The 15875-nt window shown below is 65.0% G+C and overlaps 1 protein-coding gene across 5 annotated transcripts; it reads right to left on the bottom strand.

Annotated features, from left to right (window-relative positions):
* Nucleotides 1-102: 102 nt before the first annotated feature.
* Nucleotides 103-15717, bottom strand: HCFC1 (host cell factor C1). 5 transcript variants are annotated; one of them, XM_055120300.1, is made up of 26 exons: nt 14037-15717; nt 11765-11913; nt 11515-11675; nt 11226-11434; nt 10646-10730; nt 10315-10421; nt 9383-9562; nt 8927-9286; nt 8686-8846; nt 8154-8351; nt 7825-8049; nt 7622-7726; nt 7226-7445; nt 6919-7061; nt 6688-6826; nt 6458-6588; nt 4718-6083; nt 4474-4637; nt 3565-4141; nt 3171-3482; nt 2974-3092; nt 2757-2891; nt 2481-2666; nt 1908-2208; nt 1765-1828; nt 103-1572 (listed from the first exon to the last, which is right to left on the bottom strand). In XM_055120300.1, the coding sequence occupies exons 1-26, from the start codon at nt 14227-14229 to the stop codon at nt 1533-1535; spliced, it is 6030 nt and encodes a 2009-aa protein (XP_054976275.1). In that variant the 5' UTR covers nt 14230-15717; the 3' UTR covers nt 103-1532. The 5 variants fall into 5 exon arrangements, with proteins under 5 accessions (XP_054976275.1, XP_054976273.1, XP_004606558.1 ...); XM_055120298.1 differs by having other exon boundaries at nt 6368-6588; nt 14037-15715; XM_004606501.2 differs by having other exon boundaries at nt 3171-3479; nt 3565-4009; nt 6368-6588; nt 14037-15672.
* Nucleotides 15718-15875: the final 158 nt, after the last annotated feature.

Here is a 15875-nt window from a genome sequence, read left to right as displayed (position 1 = left end):
ACCCGAGCTCTTCTTCTGTGGATAGATAGGGCCTGACCTAAGCAGAGAGGTGGGTGGGAAACATGGAGCCAACCAGGATCCCTGGCCAGTGAAGACAGCAGATTTTTATTTCAAAAAAAGTCTTTTATTGTTCAAAATAGCACAAAACGACATCGCACTATGGTAATATTGAGTCACGGAAGTACTCTACAATAGATGAGGGGGTACTGTTCTCAGAAACAGAGATCCAGGGGTGCTGGGCAGAAGGGACAGGGAGACAACGGGACCAGGCGACTGGGCTCCAAGGTGACTAAACGCGACGGTTCCACGGCGAAATATAATACAACCAACCAGGGGCCAGAGGCCACAGTCAGGGAGCCCCCCAACCATGATGGTCTCCAGGAAGAGATGAGGGGTGCTCCTTCTAGATCCTTCCGAGTGCCTCAAGTGTGGGCGTGGCACACAAAGCCTCACCGGCTAGTCCAAATGATGCCCCGAGTCCCAAGGCTAGCCTGGCACGACCCTGCCAACTCCAACCTGGCGGCTGGCCCGCTCTCGCCCAGCCTGCCTCCACTCCACGGCTCCGCCTGGGGCTGGTGGGCACTGCAGGTGAAGCCCTCTGAGGGAGCAGCCCCCACAGCTCACCCGGTGGGGCCTTCCATCATTCCCCGGGAGGAGGCCTGAGGCACGTCCCCCCACCCCCTTCTTGGCCCGGCTGCCCCCAGCTAGTCCAACTCTAGAAAGATCCCTGCCAAGGCTTAGCCAAGGGCATAAAGGAAAAAAAAAAAGCCAAAAGAAAAAGAAGCTACACATCCTGTACACGGCTAACAACAAAAAAGGGACAAAACCCCACACACTAAGGCTAAAATGACAATAAAAATGTGAGCTCCATCAATTCCAACGGAAAAACTCCATCGACTGCAGCAGCTGTGCCGCGCTCCCTGGCCCCACCCCGGGGCCGCAGCCAGGCTCGTGGGGGAGTGGGGAGGCCACGGAACACTGCTTGGGGAGCCTGGGGGCGGCTCCAGGCGCTTGCTTGCTCGCTTCTTATGGAAACTGGGGGGAGGGGTTGTAATACGAAGGCCTCTAAGAAAATGGGGGAGCGGCCGTGGGAGCGTGGGCAGAGCTGGGGTCGGGTAAGCTGCGAATGCCACGGGAACAAAGTACAAGAGGAACAGGACGCCCTGTACGGGGGGGAGGGGAGGGGGCCATCAAGCCTCTCCGCGCGGAGGTGGGAGGAAAATTGGGGAGGGGGCACTTTGCCTTGGCTCCTGTGCCCCACCCCCACCCCCCGCCGGCCAGCCCCTGGCTGCTGATCCCCAAAGGCTCCTGTTCCTTCTGCTGTGACTCAGCCCCCTTTGTCCTGCCCGCCGAGCGGCACCAGGTGTGCCGGGCAGGGCTCCTTTGGGCGGCGCAGCCCCGGAAACTGTGCTTTCTGTACAGGCGTCTCAAACAGCGCAAAGGGCGAAGGGGTGGCGGCCAGCGACTCGGCACAGATGGGGGTGTCCTGAAGCAGAGGGGGCTGGAGAAGGGGCTGGTGCCGGCGTGGCCTCTCACTGCCCGTCGGCCTTGGATTTCTTTGGAGCAGATTTCCTGGGAAGGGGGAGAGGACAACAGGTTGACCGGGTGCCACCTTGGCCAGGTCTCCACAATTACAAGACCCCCAGGAAAGCCCCCACCCTCTTCTGGGGAGCTAACTTAGGGACTGTGTGGCACCGGCCAGTGACGGCCCAGACCCGCTGTTCCCGCCAAATGCACCCCCCGCTGCCCAAGGTGCGTGCTCACATTTCTGGCGAGGCCATGGGCCGCTTGCTGGCCGGCTTGGTGCCAGAGCTGTCCTTGTTGGTTTCTGCGAGACAGGGAGGTGGTATGAGGGCAGAGCAGGCCCAACCCCTCGAGCTCGCCTCTGCTCCGCAAGCACGACGTACCTTGCAGCCACCTGACTTGGGTGGCAGGGCCATAGCCCTTCTCGTTGCGGGCGGCAATGCGGAAGATGATGGCGGGCTTGGTGGTGTAGTCGATGTGCGCGTTGGACAGGCTGGAGGACTGCACGAGGCAGGAGGGGCTGGGCCCGCAGTACACCCGCATGAAGGCCAGCTGCGCCGGGGTGGAGCTCTTGGGCTCCCCGCTGGCCTGGGAGCTCTGGATGGCCAGGTACACCGAGTACTCGATGATCTTGCCGGACGTCACTGACGGCGGCTCCCAGGTGAGGTGCGCACCGTCTGGGCTCTGGAAACCAGGGGGAAAGGTCAGGCCCGGCTGCCCAGGCCTCTGACTCCCAAAGTGACGCCACAGATCTGCCAGTCCTGCCTCCCCAGCCCCACCCCCAGCTGTTTCTAAACAAGATGACCTCATGTGCACATCTGGAAGGCAACCTAGTTGGAGTAAGGAGATAAGGCCAGTGACCCGACACCGAGCAGGCAGCAACAGGGAGGAAGGGGATGCTGCGGGGAGGGAGACGAGCCCAGTCGCCGGCCCACATGGCTCGAGCGCAGACTCACTTTGCTGATTTTTATGGCACACGGAGCCCCGGGGAAACCGGGCAGACATGTCTTAAAGGCGGAGATCTCGCTGAAGGGTCCCCGTCCACAGGCATTGATCCCCGCCACACGGAACTTGTAGGCCGTGCCCGGCTGTAGTTCCTGCTTCTTCAGCTGGGTATAGTCTGGGACTGCGCCGGAGTCATCCTGAGGGAGAGAGGAAAAGGACGCGACTGTGCTGCTGGGGGGAACCCCCATGCCCGGCCCCCCGCAACCCAAGCTTCCAGGGACACTCACATCACAGGGAGCTGCATCATCAGGGGGCAGGAAGTAGTGCGTCACCATGACGTTGGTGCCCTTGATGACCCCCACGTCAAACCACTGGTTCTCCTTCTTCACAGGGGCTTTGGGTGGCGGCGGCAGGTCCTGCTTCTGAGGGACAGGAGACCAGGAGCCCCTGAGCGCTCAGGCCCCAGACGCAGTGCCCCAACAGCCCGCCTGCCCAGTGACTCACCACACCCAAGGACTCGATGCCGTTGGCCACTTCCGTCAGGGTAGCCGCAGCCTGCAGCTTGGCAGGGCTGGCCACCACGACCGGCTGGGGGGCCACAAAGGTGTTGGATGGGGCCAGGCCTGGGGAGAAAGCAGTGTCAGTGGGCAGGGCAGCCGGCGCGGGCCAGTGGGGCCCCTGGGGTGGGGGGACAGGCTTACTCTCGGTGGCCGTGGGTGGGAGCAGGGCCACAGTGCTGGGTACCGCTCCGGCCAGCTCATTGAGGCAATTGCTCTCGATGGTGGGGTCGTTGAGGCTATCGGCCGGGGCCAGGGCCTCCGTAGGGAGGTGGTGCTGTGCCTGCGCCTCCTGCAGCTGCTGCTGCTGCACCAGGGCGGCCAGCTCCTGCTGTGTGAGCACGATGGGGATGGTGGTGGCCTGGCCCTCCTGGCCCTCGCCTGCTAGGTGCCCCAGCTCCGCCTGTGTCACAGCAGCTGCCGCGTCCGACGTGTCCATGGGTTCCCCGGTGCCTGCTCCATGGGGGAGGAGAGACTCCTTAGAAGAGTGCCCCCTAGCCCTGCCCATGCCCGCCCCTGCCTCCACCCCCCCACCTACCCATGACAGCCTGCTGCGCAGCCTGGAGCACAGCCTGGATGGCCAGTGCCTGGGCCTCCTCCGTGGCAGCAGCCTGGGCGGCCGCTTCAGCAGCCGCCGTCACCGCCAGCTCCTCAGGGGTGAGCCCCGTGACCATGAGGGTGGTGGTGCCCGCCTGGGCCTCGGCCATCAGCTCCTGGGGCAGTGCCAACTGCTCCACTTCGGACTGGGTGGGGGCAGGTGGCTGGACCACCACAGTGGCCACCACGGCCGAGCTGGCTGGCTCCTGGCCTGAAGGCGGGTCCCCTGTGCTGCTGAGGTCCATGGCACCCTGGAGCTCGGGGGGCCGGGAGGCGGACAGGACCTCGGTGGACTCCCCCATCAGGGGCGTAGAGGCGGACTGCAGGAGTTGCCGCGGTGGCAGCTGCTGGCGTGGCCCGGGGGAGGCCTGAAGCTCCTCTGGGGGCTGCAGGATGTCAACAGCAGAGAAGGGCATGTCAGAAGTTTCGGTGTTGGCTATGGTCACTGTTATCGTGGCCGGGATGGAGACTTCGGGGGCCAGAGCCCCTGGGACAGTCTCAGTCACGGATGAGATCTTCTAGAAAGGGAGAAAAGCCCCTGTCAGAGGCAAGGGGAGGAGGGCCAGGCCCAGGGAGCCTGCGGCTCTCCCTGCAGGCCTGGCCAAGCCCCTGAGACGGGGAGGCCGAGTGGTGCCCCACCCCTGCCACGTCACTCTCAGGTGCTACTGCAGAGGGGCTGGCCCAGCGACACCCTATGGAAATAAACCCCCAGGGCTGCACACAGTGGAGGGCCGCCCAGGCCTGGTGCAAGGCTGTCACCTGGTGGCCGGCTCTGGAACTGCACCAGCAGCGCCAGGGCTGGCCAGGCAGCCTGACTGGACCTCCCCCCCACCCCCATCAGGGCTCTTACCGGCACTGAGGGGCCCGGGACGGGTGTGGACTGGGTCACAGTGGTCACAGCCCTTGTCAGCGCGGAGGACACAGTGGTGGTAATGACACTGGAGCTGGTGACATTTGCCATGTCACTCTGGGTGCTCTCCACCTCTCCCTGATCACTGGCCGTCGTGGGCGGATCTGTGAGGGCAGGCAGAGGGTGGGGTGAAGGGTGCTAGCACTGCCCGCGGAGCACCGAGGCCAGCCGGGTGCTCTCTCACCTTGGCTGGAGCTCATGTTGGAGGTGACAGTGGTGGCCGTGTGCGTGGTGCCCGTCTCGTGGGTCTCACACGGCGGGTTGGAACAGACCCGCTGTGTGGGGAAGGGGGCCAGCAGGGCCGCACCCACCGTGGGGGTCATGGAGGCAGAGGCCCCCACCTCGGCGCCCGGGTCCAGGGTCCTGTGAGAGGGGCCGGCATCAGGGAGCAGGGCCCCAACGCTGACCGACATGGTGGTACCAGTGGAAGTGGTCTGGTGCGTCTCGCAGGGGCGGCTGGCGGCAGGCTGCTGAGCGCCCTCGGGCTGGCCAGCATTCCCACTGGAGGTGGCCGTGGTGGGCGTGTGGGTGGTGCCCGTCTCGTGGGTCTCGCATGGCGGGTTGGAGCAGACCCGCTGGGCGCCGCCTGCATTCGAGGTAGTGGCAGTGTTGGTGGTGCCCGTCTCGTGGGTCTCACATGGTGGGTTGGAGCAGACTTGAGTCACGGGGCACAGCAGAGCTTCCAGGGTGGTGACAGTCCCAGTGCTGTCGCCAGTCTCCCCAGCCCCCAAGGTGGAGGTGGTGGGAATGTGAGGGACCTCGACCGGGTGCCCCACCGACACCAGCTGGCTCAGGCCTGTTGCGGGGCCATAGGGCCGGTGGCCCCCCACCTCCAGGGCCAGGCTGGGCCCCAGCAGCGAGGTTCCAGGAACCATCATAGTCATGGTGCTGCTGGTGGCACTGGTCTGGCGAGTTTGGCACGAGGCAGCAGTGGCAGCCTGGGCCCCTTTCAGCACACCGGCAGCCACGCTGACCCGAACCACAGTGGGGGCGGGGGCAGCTGTGCAGGGAAGGTGCCCGGCACCCATGCTGGCCACGGCAGTGGTGGCGGTGCTGGTGGTGCCCGTCTCGTGGGTCTCGCACGGTGGGTTGGAGCAGCCAAGCTGGCCAGCCATGTTGGACGTGGCGGTGGTGGCCGTGTTGGTGGTGCCTGTCTCGTGGGTCTCACACGGAGGGTTGGAGCACACACGCACCACGCTGCCGTTCTGCTGGGCCACTGCCGACGTCACCAGAGAAGCCGCCGTTTCCTGTCGGTCACAGACAAACTGCACCTGGGGGGCCTGGGGGTGCCCCCCGAGGTTGGCCACGACCGTGGTGGTGGCCGTGTTGGTGGTGCCCGTCTCGTGGGTCTCACACGGAGGGTTGGAGCAAACCAGCGTTACTGTGCCAGGCTGCACGTCGCCCTGGCCTGAGTCGGCGATGGTGACGGTGGCTGTGGGCTGCTCGGTCGTGGGCGAGGCCAGTATGGACACCGGGAGGTCATGCACGGGCTGGGCTTCCACACCGCTGGGGGCCGTGATCAGAGTCACCTGGGTAGGCTGGGCCACGGGCTGGGGAGAGGAGAGTGGGACGGTGAGCATGCAGCTCCATTCCTGTCACCTGTGCCCCATGTGGCTCCCGCAAAGCCAGGCCCCCAGGCCCCAAGGCCACCAGGGAACTTGGTCACAAGGCACAGGAGAAGGGAAGCTACACGCAGAGGCAGAGCACGGCACCCTCTGGACGGGGCACCAATGACCCAGGCGTCAAAAGCCTGGGAGGCCATCCTCCAGATGGGATGCTGCAAGCAAAGGCCAGAGGCAGCGGCGGGAACCTGGAGGCAGGCCCTGGCCCCTACCTGCATGGTAATGGTGGGGGTGGTGAGAGCGCCGGCCGCCGTGAGCGTGGTCTGCGCGGCCGACACGGTGATGGCCGTGGGGTTGATCACCTGGCTTGAGAGAGTGGCAATGGTGCCCAGGGTGGTGATGGGCGTGGCCAGGGAGGCACTGGTGCTGTGGCCCCCTGCTCCGGCCAGGCTGGTGGAAACGGTGCCGGTCACTGTGCCCAAGGTGGTAACACCTAGACAGAAGTGGGGTAGAATAAAGCCGACAGTCCTGTGGGAACGGGCAGCATCCGATAGCACCACCTCCCCCCCCCGCCCAACTGGTAGCTACATACCTGTAGTGCCCTTCACAACCAGCGTGGTCACAGCTGGCTTGACGGCAGAAACGGTGACGGGGGTCACCAGGCGGACACCCCCCATGGGCACTGTGCGCAGGATGGTGCCTGGCTGTCCAGGGGCTCCCTTTAGCACCACCTGGAACACCAGAAGCAAGCACCGCCAGGGTCACACAGGTTAGCGGCAGGGGGTGGGGGAAGGGACGCGGGGCTAAGCAGTGGGCACTTCACCTGGGTCACGCCTTGCTGCCCGTGGCCGGTGGCAATCTTGGGGACAGCGGTGATGATCTTGGCAGGCGTTCCAGTGCCAGAAGTCATGACCTTGGTGGTGATGATGGTGATTGGGGACTTGATGCCGGGAGTGCTGGTCACACCTGCTGGGACAGAGGCGGCAGCTGGGCCTCAGCCCTGGAGCACCCCCTCCAAGGGGCAACCCTTCCGGCCCAGACCAAAGGCCAGGCACCTCATCCTAGCTGGACCCTGCCTCCACCCTACAGAGCTCAAGCCCCAGCAAGGAGGAAAGTGGGGGAGCCCCTACCCGTGGCACCAGCCTGCGTGATGATGGCGGACATGGGAATGGTCTTGATGATGGTGGTCGTGCCAGGCTTGGTGGTGCTGGGGGACACACTGCTGATGCCCAGGATGGTAGGTTTAGTCCCGGCCCCACTGGCCTGTGTGGTAGTGATGATGGTGGTGGGCTTGCCATCAGCCGAGGTCACTAGCTTCAGAATGGTTCCAGCCGGCAGGGGCCCTTTGGTCTGTAAGGGGCAGACAGGTAGGGGGTGGTAAGCCGGCCTAGGCCCGTGCTCTAGCCCTGAACTAGCTCCCTAGGCCCCAGGGGTTGGGAGTGAGCAGAACTTCCTGTGCCTCCCAACCCCTCTGCTCTAGGACCTGCTCGAGCAAGGCACCACCTTGTGCTCGTGGCACAGCTCACCTGAATGATCTGGGTCACTGGGCCTGTGGATGCCTGGCCCGTGACTGCGGATGTCTGAACAGGTTTGGTCTGGACCACAGACATCACCTTGCCGAGATTAGAAATCTGCAAAGTGAAGGGTGGAGCCGAGAGTGATGTGGGCAACCGTGGGTGAAGGCCCCAGCCAGCAAGTTGCCCTGGGCATGGTGGCACCTGTCACTCACCAAAGCACTGCCTCCGGGGACAGAGATGGGACTCTTCACCAGGGTGATGGTCTTGGTGACTCCACCCACCACTGTGGTCACGACCTGGGCTTGCTGGGCTACGGTTACGGTCCCGGACTTGTGCACCGTGATGATAGGGCGCGTGGATGTGTTGGCGGCCGAGGAGACAGAGGTCCCCACCTGGGCGGCGGCAGTCTTCAGCATGCGTGTGGCCGGGTTGCTCACCTAGGGCAGGAGGGCGGGCAGGAGTTCGAGGGGCGCTCAGCTCCTGACCCCTGGCCCTTACTGGCTACTCAGGCTACGCACAGTCCCAACCCATGGCTGCTCACCATGACAGGTGAGGAGGCCACCTTCACCGTGGCGGGGAGGGTAGTGGTGCCAGGCGTCACGGCTACAGTCTTAACGATCGTGGTGCCTGCCGGGACGCTCAGCACTGTGGGAGCCGAGGACGGAGGGATCTTCTGGGTGGCCGCAGCAGCAGCCGCCAGGGCAGCCATCCCACTCATCTGTGGGTTGCTGCCAATCACCTATGACAGGCACAGGGAGCTTGAGGCCACAGGGCCCGGGCACCCATACCTGCCCGCTCTGCCCAACACCTGCACCTGCACAGTGCCCGCACCAGGGAGTTTGCTTGATGCTCTGGGTCTTCAAGACCCAGGAGCCCGAGTCGGCTTATAGGAACACTGCCTTTGGCTGCTGCTGGGCAGTGAGTTCCCAAGACGGACTCGCGGGAACAGGAAGGCCCGGGAAAATTCAACTGAGTAAGCGCCCAAACTTATGGGGGAACGTGCTAGAAGCAAGGACCAACTGGAACCCGGTCAGGGTCGCGCCCTCCTGCCCCGTGCATCACAGGTTCCTCACCGTCCCTTGGGCACTCTGCGTGGGCACGACCATTCGCACACCCGCAGGAAGGGAGGTCACGGTGACGGGGGCTTTTCCCGCCTGGCTAGCAGGTCGCATGGTGACCAAAGGAGTTCCTGTCGTCGCTTGTGGACCGGTCACTTTGAGAACAGCAGGGACCCCTGGGACAGAGGGGCCAAGCGTGAGCAGAACCGAGCACCAGAACCATCTACACGGGAGGTCCTGCCCGACACCGGCTCACCTTGACTTCTGGCTGCGGCAGGCACGGAAATGGAGCCGCCAGGCACTGTCGGCAAGACCTGGATGGTGGTGGTTGTAGGGGGAGCGGCAGCCGCCTGGGGCAGGAGCGTTATGCCTACTTGGGTCAGGGGCTGCACGGCAGGTGCTGCAGCGGCTGGGGCTGGGCTCTTAGGGGGGTTGGCAGGCACAGACGGGACAGGATTGGGTGTGGGGGAGGTGGCAGTCGCAGCCGTGGCAGGAATGTCGTATTTCTGGAGTTGCAGAAGGTAACTGTCGGCTGTGGCCACCGCCCCCCAGCTCACCTCCAGGGAGTTGGTGTTGGCTCTTACTAGCTGCACCCTTGCAGGGGGCGGCGGCTTTTCTGGAAGACAGTGCGGCATGGTGAGGCCCAGGCGCATCCAGCCACCTCAGTCCCCTGTGGTGTGGCGTGGGGGCAGGGTGGGGTGTGGCATCTTACCTGTTTCCAGGTACCAGAGGTCTTTACAGCACACCTGGTTGTTCCAGGCCTTGCGGTAGCCATCACGCCCGCTCCAAATGTACAGGCGGGTATTGATGGCGACGGCACAGTGGCCGGCCCGGGCGCGGGGAATGTTGTCCTCCAGCGTGTCCATGAGGATGGTCTCCCAGGCCATAGAATCTGAGTGGGAGGCAGAAGGCAGGTCAGTGCACCTAGTGGAACACACGCAACCCCAGCTCCAAGGGTCCCTGGGTCTGCTGGAATTGGAACTCAAACCAGGAGTCTCTAGAGGACAGGTAAAAACGACAATCCACACGGTGACAGAGCCAGAAAAAAGACAAGAGAGCCCCTCAAGGGACAAATGAAAAAGGCACAGCCGAGTGACTTAGCCGGCACATGCCGCCCCTGCCCCCGCAGCAGAGATAAGACACAGCCCTGCACGGACGCCTCCGCAGCCCGGCGGTGGGGATATGTCCACTGAGGGCAGAGCCAAGTGTCCCAGGCGGAACACAAACGGCCCTGGCAGCATCCCACCGCCAGGAATCTGCCCTGCAACTCCCTTTGCACCCAGTCAGAATGGTGCAAGGATACTCAGGGGGCAGTATCAATGCCAGGGAGATGCCCACGAATGAGGCGCTCCCTGTCCCTGGGGTAGGGTGCGGGGTGTTCCCAGAGACGAGTTGAGGGGATAAGCCTGGCTGGGGCTATAGTGGCTGCCAGGCAACTGCAGTACAAAGCAGCCCCCACCTTCCCCACGCAGCTGTGGTCAGGACACCCACGCACGGGCCCCTCGGAAAAGCACACTAGGGGCCAGGCATGGTGCAGCCGTGCTCTTGTGCCCGCTCGACCCTGGAGTCCCACCCGCAGCTGCTTCCAGCAGGCTCCAGAGGCACAGGGACACCCCACAGCGCTCAGGGCCAAGGAGGCCATACCCAGGTTGAGACAAGCCAGCGTGTTGGTGCACTTCCACTCCTTCTCATGTGTGGCCACTTTGACGTCATCCATGACGAGTGGAACCCAGCCACCAAAGACATACATTCTGGGACAAGGGAGGGAAGGGCAGGAGAGGGTTGGAGAGGGGCCCCTGGAGGCCCCCTGGCCACGGGGGGGCTTCTCCCAAAGTTTCTGCTAATTCCAGTGTCTCAGCCCTGCAGGCCACAGCAGGCTGCACCCCCCTACCCGGGCTGCTCCCCCGGCCCCCCAGGGTCGAGGCACAATGATGGGGCTGGGGGCCCTAGCCCAGCCACAGGCACCAGTACTCACTTGTTTCCGATAGTCGTGGCTGAGTGAAGGCTCCGAGGCAGAGGTGCCACACCGCTGAGGCTGGGCTTGTTCCAAGTCAGGGTCTCTGCAGAGGAAGGGAGGAGGGTCACACCCGTGAGGATAGAGCACCTAGGAGCCCTGTGGAGCCCCACACCCGGGCTCCCTCGGGCCCAGCCAGGGCACCATCCTCATACCAAATCCCACTCCCCACGGCTGTGTTCTCTCTGGAGTGCCACCCAGCCCTGCAAGACAAGGGGACCACTAAGAGCTGCTGCCAGCACACCCTCAGCTTTCTTGGGGTGAAACGTTCTCCCAACATCTGGCAGGGCACCCACTTACCAGCCCAGGCTGCTCCCAGGGGTGCCAGCATCATTTGGTCACCCGAGAAGCAGGCATCGCTCCTGCACACCCAAACACCCAAGTGGCTGCAGAACCCAGAGGGCTCCGCTCAGGAAGGACCTCTGCCTCTAGCAGAGCCACACCCTCTTCTTTGAAAGCGGGACCACACAGTCCGGGCACGGGGGCAGCCCAGAAGGTCCCGTCTTCCCCAGTGCCTCCCACCCCCAAAAATCCTTCTTACCGATATCCAGGGTCCAGAGGTCTCCGAGCCTGCAGCCGCTCATCCCCCCGTAGATTACCAGCTTGGACTTCTTGTTGTCCTTCTCGGTGTAGACCACGGCCGTGTGGGATTCACGGGGTGGAGGCAGGACCCCATAGGTGATGGGGATGTCCCAGGCGACCACGCCGGAACCCGGCCGCAGCTCCAGGATATACAGATCATTCAGGTACCTGTGGGGAGAGGGGTGCTCACTCTGCCTTCCTGGCGTACCCCTGACAAACAACCCAGACATCTGCGTACAATGCCTTACCTCGGAATGTTATTCTTGGGGTCCTCACTGTCGTTGGCCAGACCCCCAAAAAGGTAGCATTTGTTGCCCACGAGGGAGAAGCTGTGTCCAAGACGCGGGCATGGAGGGGGTCCATTTTTGGGTGTCTTGGCCTTGAGTCTCTTCCACTCCCATCGACTGGCCTGCAAAACCAAGGCTCAGAGTAAGTGGGGAGGGGCGTGGTGGAATGCAGCCTGGGGTCGGCGGGGGCAAGCCCAGCCAAAGTGCTTACCTGGAGCTCATACAAGTCGTTGCTATACTTCCCATACTCCACCATGCCTCCGAACACCAGCAAGCGTGTTCCATCGCACACGAAGCCATAGGCCGCGCACCCTGGCGGGATGTCCCCACGCACAGCTGGGATGAACCACTGGTTGGTGGCTGAGGACCAAAGGAAGTGCGAGTCACACGTCAGGAGCCCCTAAAGCCAGAGCTCCATGGCTGCCTAGGTCACTCCTCCCTCTGAGCTATCTCCCTGGCCTGACCCCAAACGCCACCTGGGAAATGACCTGTAAGTGTGGCCCCCCTTCAGGTCTGGCAGCCAAGTGGGAATGATGCCATCGGGTTCACTCTCTACTGCTCCCCCGGGCACTGCCCCTCCCTTCACTGGCTGGAGGGGGGCGGAGATACCATCTCTAAGGTCTCCACAGTGAAGAACCACAGGGTCGCTCCCTCCTTCCAGCCCGGAACACTGAGCAGCAGGCCCACAGGGCAGGAATGTGAGGTTCCCCAGGTCCATTACCAACCGCTGCCTGCACACAGCCTGGTGTAGCCCCACAGCCCCATATCTGCAGTTCAGCCTGTGCCCCTCAAGGGAAAATACATACATGCATGTACATGGACATGTTGAACTGGGGTGCTTCTGGGCTACCGCCAGCTCTGCGCTCAGGGTCACTCCTGATAGTGGTCAGAGGCCCTTGTGTGCCAGGAATTGAATCAGAGTCGGTCACAGACAAGGTATACATTCTGTACCATCTCCCATGTAAGTGCTTTTAAGGGGTGCTCTCCAGAATGCACACCACACTCCCCAAAACTCCCACTGAACCAAGGCCCAGTCACGTTAAGCGGGTTCTGGTGCAACCCAAGCAAACAGATGGGAAGCAAAAAGCTGCGGTGAAGGCAGCCCCCAGTTGGTCGCGGCCGCTTTGGCCTGAGTGATTGTGGGTGCTAGGTAACTCAGACATGCTGGGCTGGCATCCTGCAGGGGAGAGCAACCTGCCCTCCAAGTACCAGTGTCCCTCCTCGGGCAGCTGGGCTTCCCCCAGGCCCCACTGCCCAGATCTATGAGAGCTGGGGCGGGGGGTGGGGGGCTGTTAGCTGAGTCACTGGGGCTGTGAGTGGCCCAGCAGATCCTCGCCTGCCAGTTCCTTCTGGAGGAGCCCCCCGCCGCACCGGGCACATGCACATGGTGCTCTGCCCCGCACTCCCGGTGCATAGACAACCCAGGAAATGCAGAGGCGAACCCCCTGCAGATGGGGTGGGTTGGCCGCCCGGCTGCCTCAGAGAGTCAGCCAAGTTCCAGCCAAAAGCAGGAGGGAGGGAGACGCCCTGAGTCCTGTTCTCTCCGGCTCCGCTAGAGGGGCGCCCCACAGCCAGGCGCGGCCTGCGCGGGGCCCCGAGGGGCCCCGAGGGGCCCCGGGCGAACCGCTGCTCTCACCGGGGAAGCAAGTTTGGGGCAAACAGTCTGTGCTCCCCTACGGAGAGACGACAGGTCCCACCTTCTCTCCGCCAGACCGAGGCCCGGGACCTGGGCTTGTACCGCCGCACACCCCCCCCCAAAATTCGGCCTGCGGTTGCCGCTGTCCTGTCAACCTCTAGTGCGTCACCACTCGAGCTGCGGGGTGCAACCCGACAGGCTCCAGCAGCTGCAGCTTCCGCCGGGCCACTTCCTGGGTGGCAAGCCGATTCTCCCCTGGAAGCCCGCGCCGCGCAGCCCGAGACGGGACGCTAACGGGAGGCCGGCATTTTCCGAGCCGCGCGAGGCACGGGTGTCATAGGGAGGAACAGGTTGGAACCCCGATGCCCGCCTCTGCCCCGAGCAGAATCGGCGCCCGCGCGCAGAGCCGCAGAGAAGCGTGGAGAGCTCCGGCCCCGCCAACGCGCCCGGTTCACAGCCACCGCCGCTGGGCTCGGCTCCCCGCGGGGTAATCGGCTTTGCCGGCAAGGAAAACTCCCCGCGGCCAAGGACGGCCGCTCCCCGGCCCCCGAAGGCCGGGTCACACCCCCGTTTGTGTCCACCCGCGCCCCCTCCCCAGGGCCCCGCGCCCTCCATCTCGGTAGCGGCGAACGCTTCCCGCTCAGCGCCGGGAAAAGCCGGGCGTGCGGACGGCGCAGCCCCAGCTCGCCCCGAAGTGCGGGGGTGCCCGGCGCCCGTTTCCCGCCCGCGCCGCGGGAGCTAACGGAGCGCGGCGGCCCAGGGGTGGGGGGGCACAGCCCCGCCGCCGGCCGGGGCCGCCGCAACAGGTGCCCGCCGGGGCGCGCCCCCTCGCCGGCCCCCGACTCACCCGTGTTGTACACGTGAAGCTCGTCCACGATGCCCTCGTTGCCGCCGCCGAACACTACGATGAGCTCCTTGATGGCCACGGCGCGGTGACCGTGGCGGGGTCGGGGCACGGGGCCCGACCAGCCCACCACCCGCTTCCAGCGCGGCTGCAGCAGCACCGCCGGAGAGTTGGCGGGCGACAAGGCCGACGCCATGGCTCCTCAGCAAGGCGCGGCGGGAAAGAGTCCCGAGGCGAGACGGGAGCCCCCCCACACACACTAGTCCTCACACACACCCCCTCGGGTCTGAGGCAGCTCTCCCGCAGAAGCGCTTCCTCACACCGCGGCTGACCGGCCCATGGAGGCCGCCATCTTAACTACCCTCCGCCCCGACGCCTCTTCCCCCGCTCCTCGCTCGGCCCGGCCCCGCCGAGTCTCGTCGAAACGCCGAGCGTCGAGGCGCAGGTGGGCACGGGCGGCCGCACGCCGGCGCTCTGACTTCCCGCTCGGACGCTCCCGCTCACACGCCGAGGCGGGCGGCCCTGGGAGCCGCCATCTTGAGCCGCCTCTCTCTCCTCCCTTCCTCAGTCGTAGCCCTCCCCCGCCGGAAATGGCGGAGCCCCGGCCCGGTTCCCACACACACACACTCCCCCCCCCGCCGTGAGTCTCCGGCTCTGGCCGGCTTCCGGGGAGGGTGGAGAGGAGCCACCAGCGCCGCGCTCGGCTCAGCCCCGCCGGCGCTCAGACCACAATTGTGGGAGCCGCCATCTTGAGACCGTGCCGCTCCCAAAACAGGCTCGACATGCGGGAGGTAGAGGGGCGCGCCGGTCACCCGCGGAACGAGCTCCGGTGTTCGAGGGTGAGGGTCGGCTGTGGGGCTCACGCCGTACGGCCTCTGAGTTGTCCAACCGCTCCCCTCAGTCCGCCTCTGCCGCTCAGGGAGCCGCCATCTTGAGACTAGCACCTCCGTCCCCCCTATTCTCTTCCTCCTGGATCAGTTCTTCCACTGCAGACCCAAGGCGAGACAGCGTCCGGTCCTTACTTTCCTCCTGATAACTCGGTCCCACAGGAGCTGCCCCCAAGTGCCAGAGTCAGGCCCCGAAGTGGCAACTGTACGGCAGGAGGAGCGGTAACGGCAGGGCGCTCATGCCTCCTCCCTGGGAGCCGCCATCTTGTGCAAAGAAGTAACAACTAAACATGGCGACGGTCGGGCGAGGGGGCGGTGTCAGGTGACGTCACTGTTCTCGCCCTCTCTCCCGCCCTCGCACTCTTCCGCCCCCCCGCCGAGCCGGGGCCTCTGAAGTGTCCCTGAGGGGTGGGGGTTGGGCGAGCCGTCTAGGCTAGGAGCCGGCGCCGCGGGGCTTTCGACCGAAGCGCAGGCCGTGCTCGGGTCAGGCGCACGCGCGCCCAGCCCCGAGGACCCCCTCGGCGCGCTTCCACGCCTCCGCCCTGGGAGCCGCCATCTTGCCACTTCCCCACGCCCGGCCGTCCGCGGGCGTCAATAGCAACTTTCAGCACAAAACAAAGATGGCGGCGGCGGCTGGGGCATCTGGGGAATGCCCGGATGAAAATGTCTCCCACGAGCTGGGCCCCGCCCCCCTGGGCTGGGAAAGCGCCTCGCGCCGCCGAGCTGTGGACTCCCTTCGGCTGACAGCGGGGACCGGGACAGGGGCCACAGGGCAGGGGCTACCAGGGCCGCCGCGGGCCGGCTCCGCACCTCGGGCGCGACGGGAGAGGCGGCGGGGTCCCGCCACAGGACGGCGGGAGGCGGGCGGGAGGCGGGACGACGGCGGGCGGTGACGCGGTCGGGCGCACGCGCAGGGGGCGGAGCCGGCGCTGCTCCCAGGCTCCCAGGCCGCAGG

Source organism: Sorex araneus, chromosome X (assembly GCF_027595985.1).
Source record: "Sorex araneus isolate mSorAra2 chromosome X, mSorAra2.pri, whole genome shotgun sequence".
In the NCBI taxonomy this organism is placed as follows: domain Eukaryota; kingdom Metazoa; phylum Chordata; class Mammalia; order Eulipotyphla; family Soricidae; genus Sorex; species Sorex araneus.
Note: the sequence above shows the minus strand (reverse complement) of the source record. Positions and strands in the feature narration are given on the sequence as shown.

Coding starts and splice junctions, on each gene's coding strand:
- HCFC1 (XM_055120298.1), bottom strand. CDS start 14,229: ATGGCGTCGGCCTTGTCGCCCGCCAACTCTCCGGCGGTGCTGCTGCAG. Junction 8,847..8,926: donor TGCCGCAGCCAGAAGTCAAG/GTGAGCCGGTGT, acceptor CCTCTGTCCCAG/GGGTCCCTGCTGTTCTCAAA. Junction 4,638..4,717: donor CAACATGAGCTCCAGCCAAG/GTGAGAGAGCAC, acceptor CTGCCCTCACAG/ATCCGCCCACGACGGCCAGT.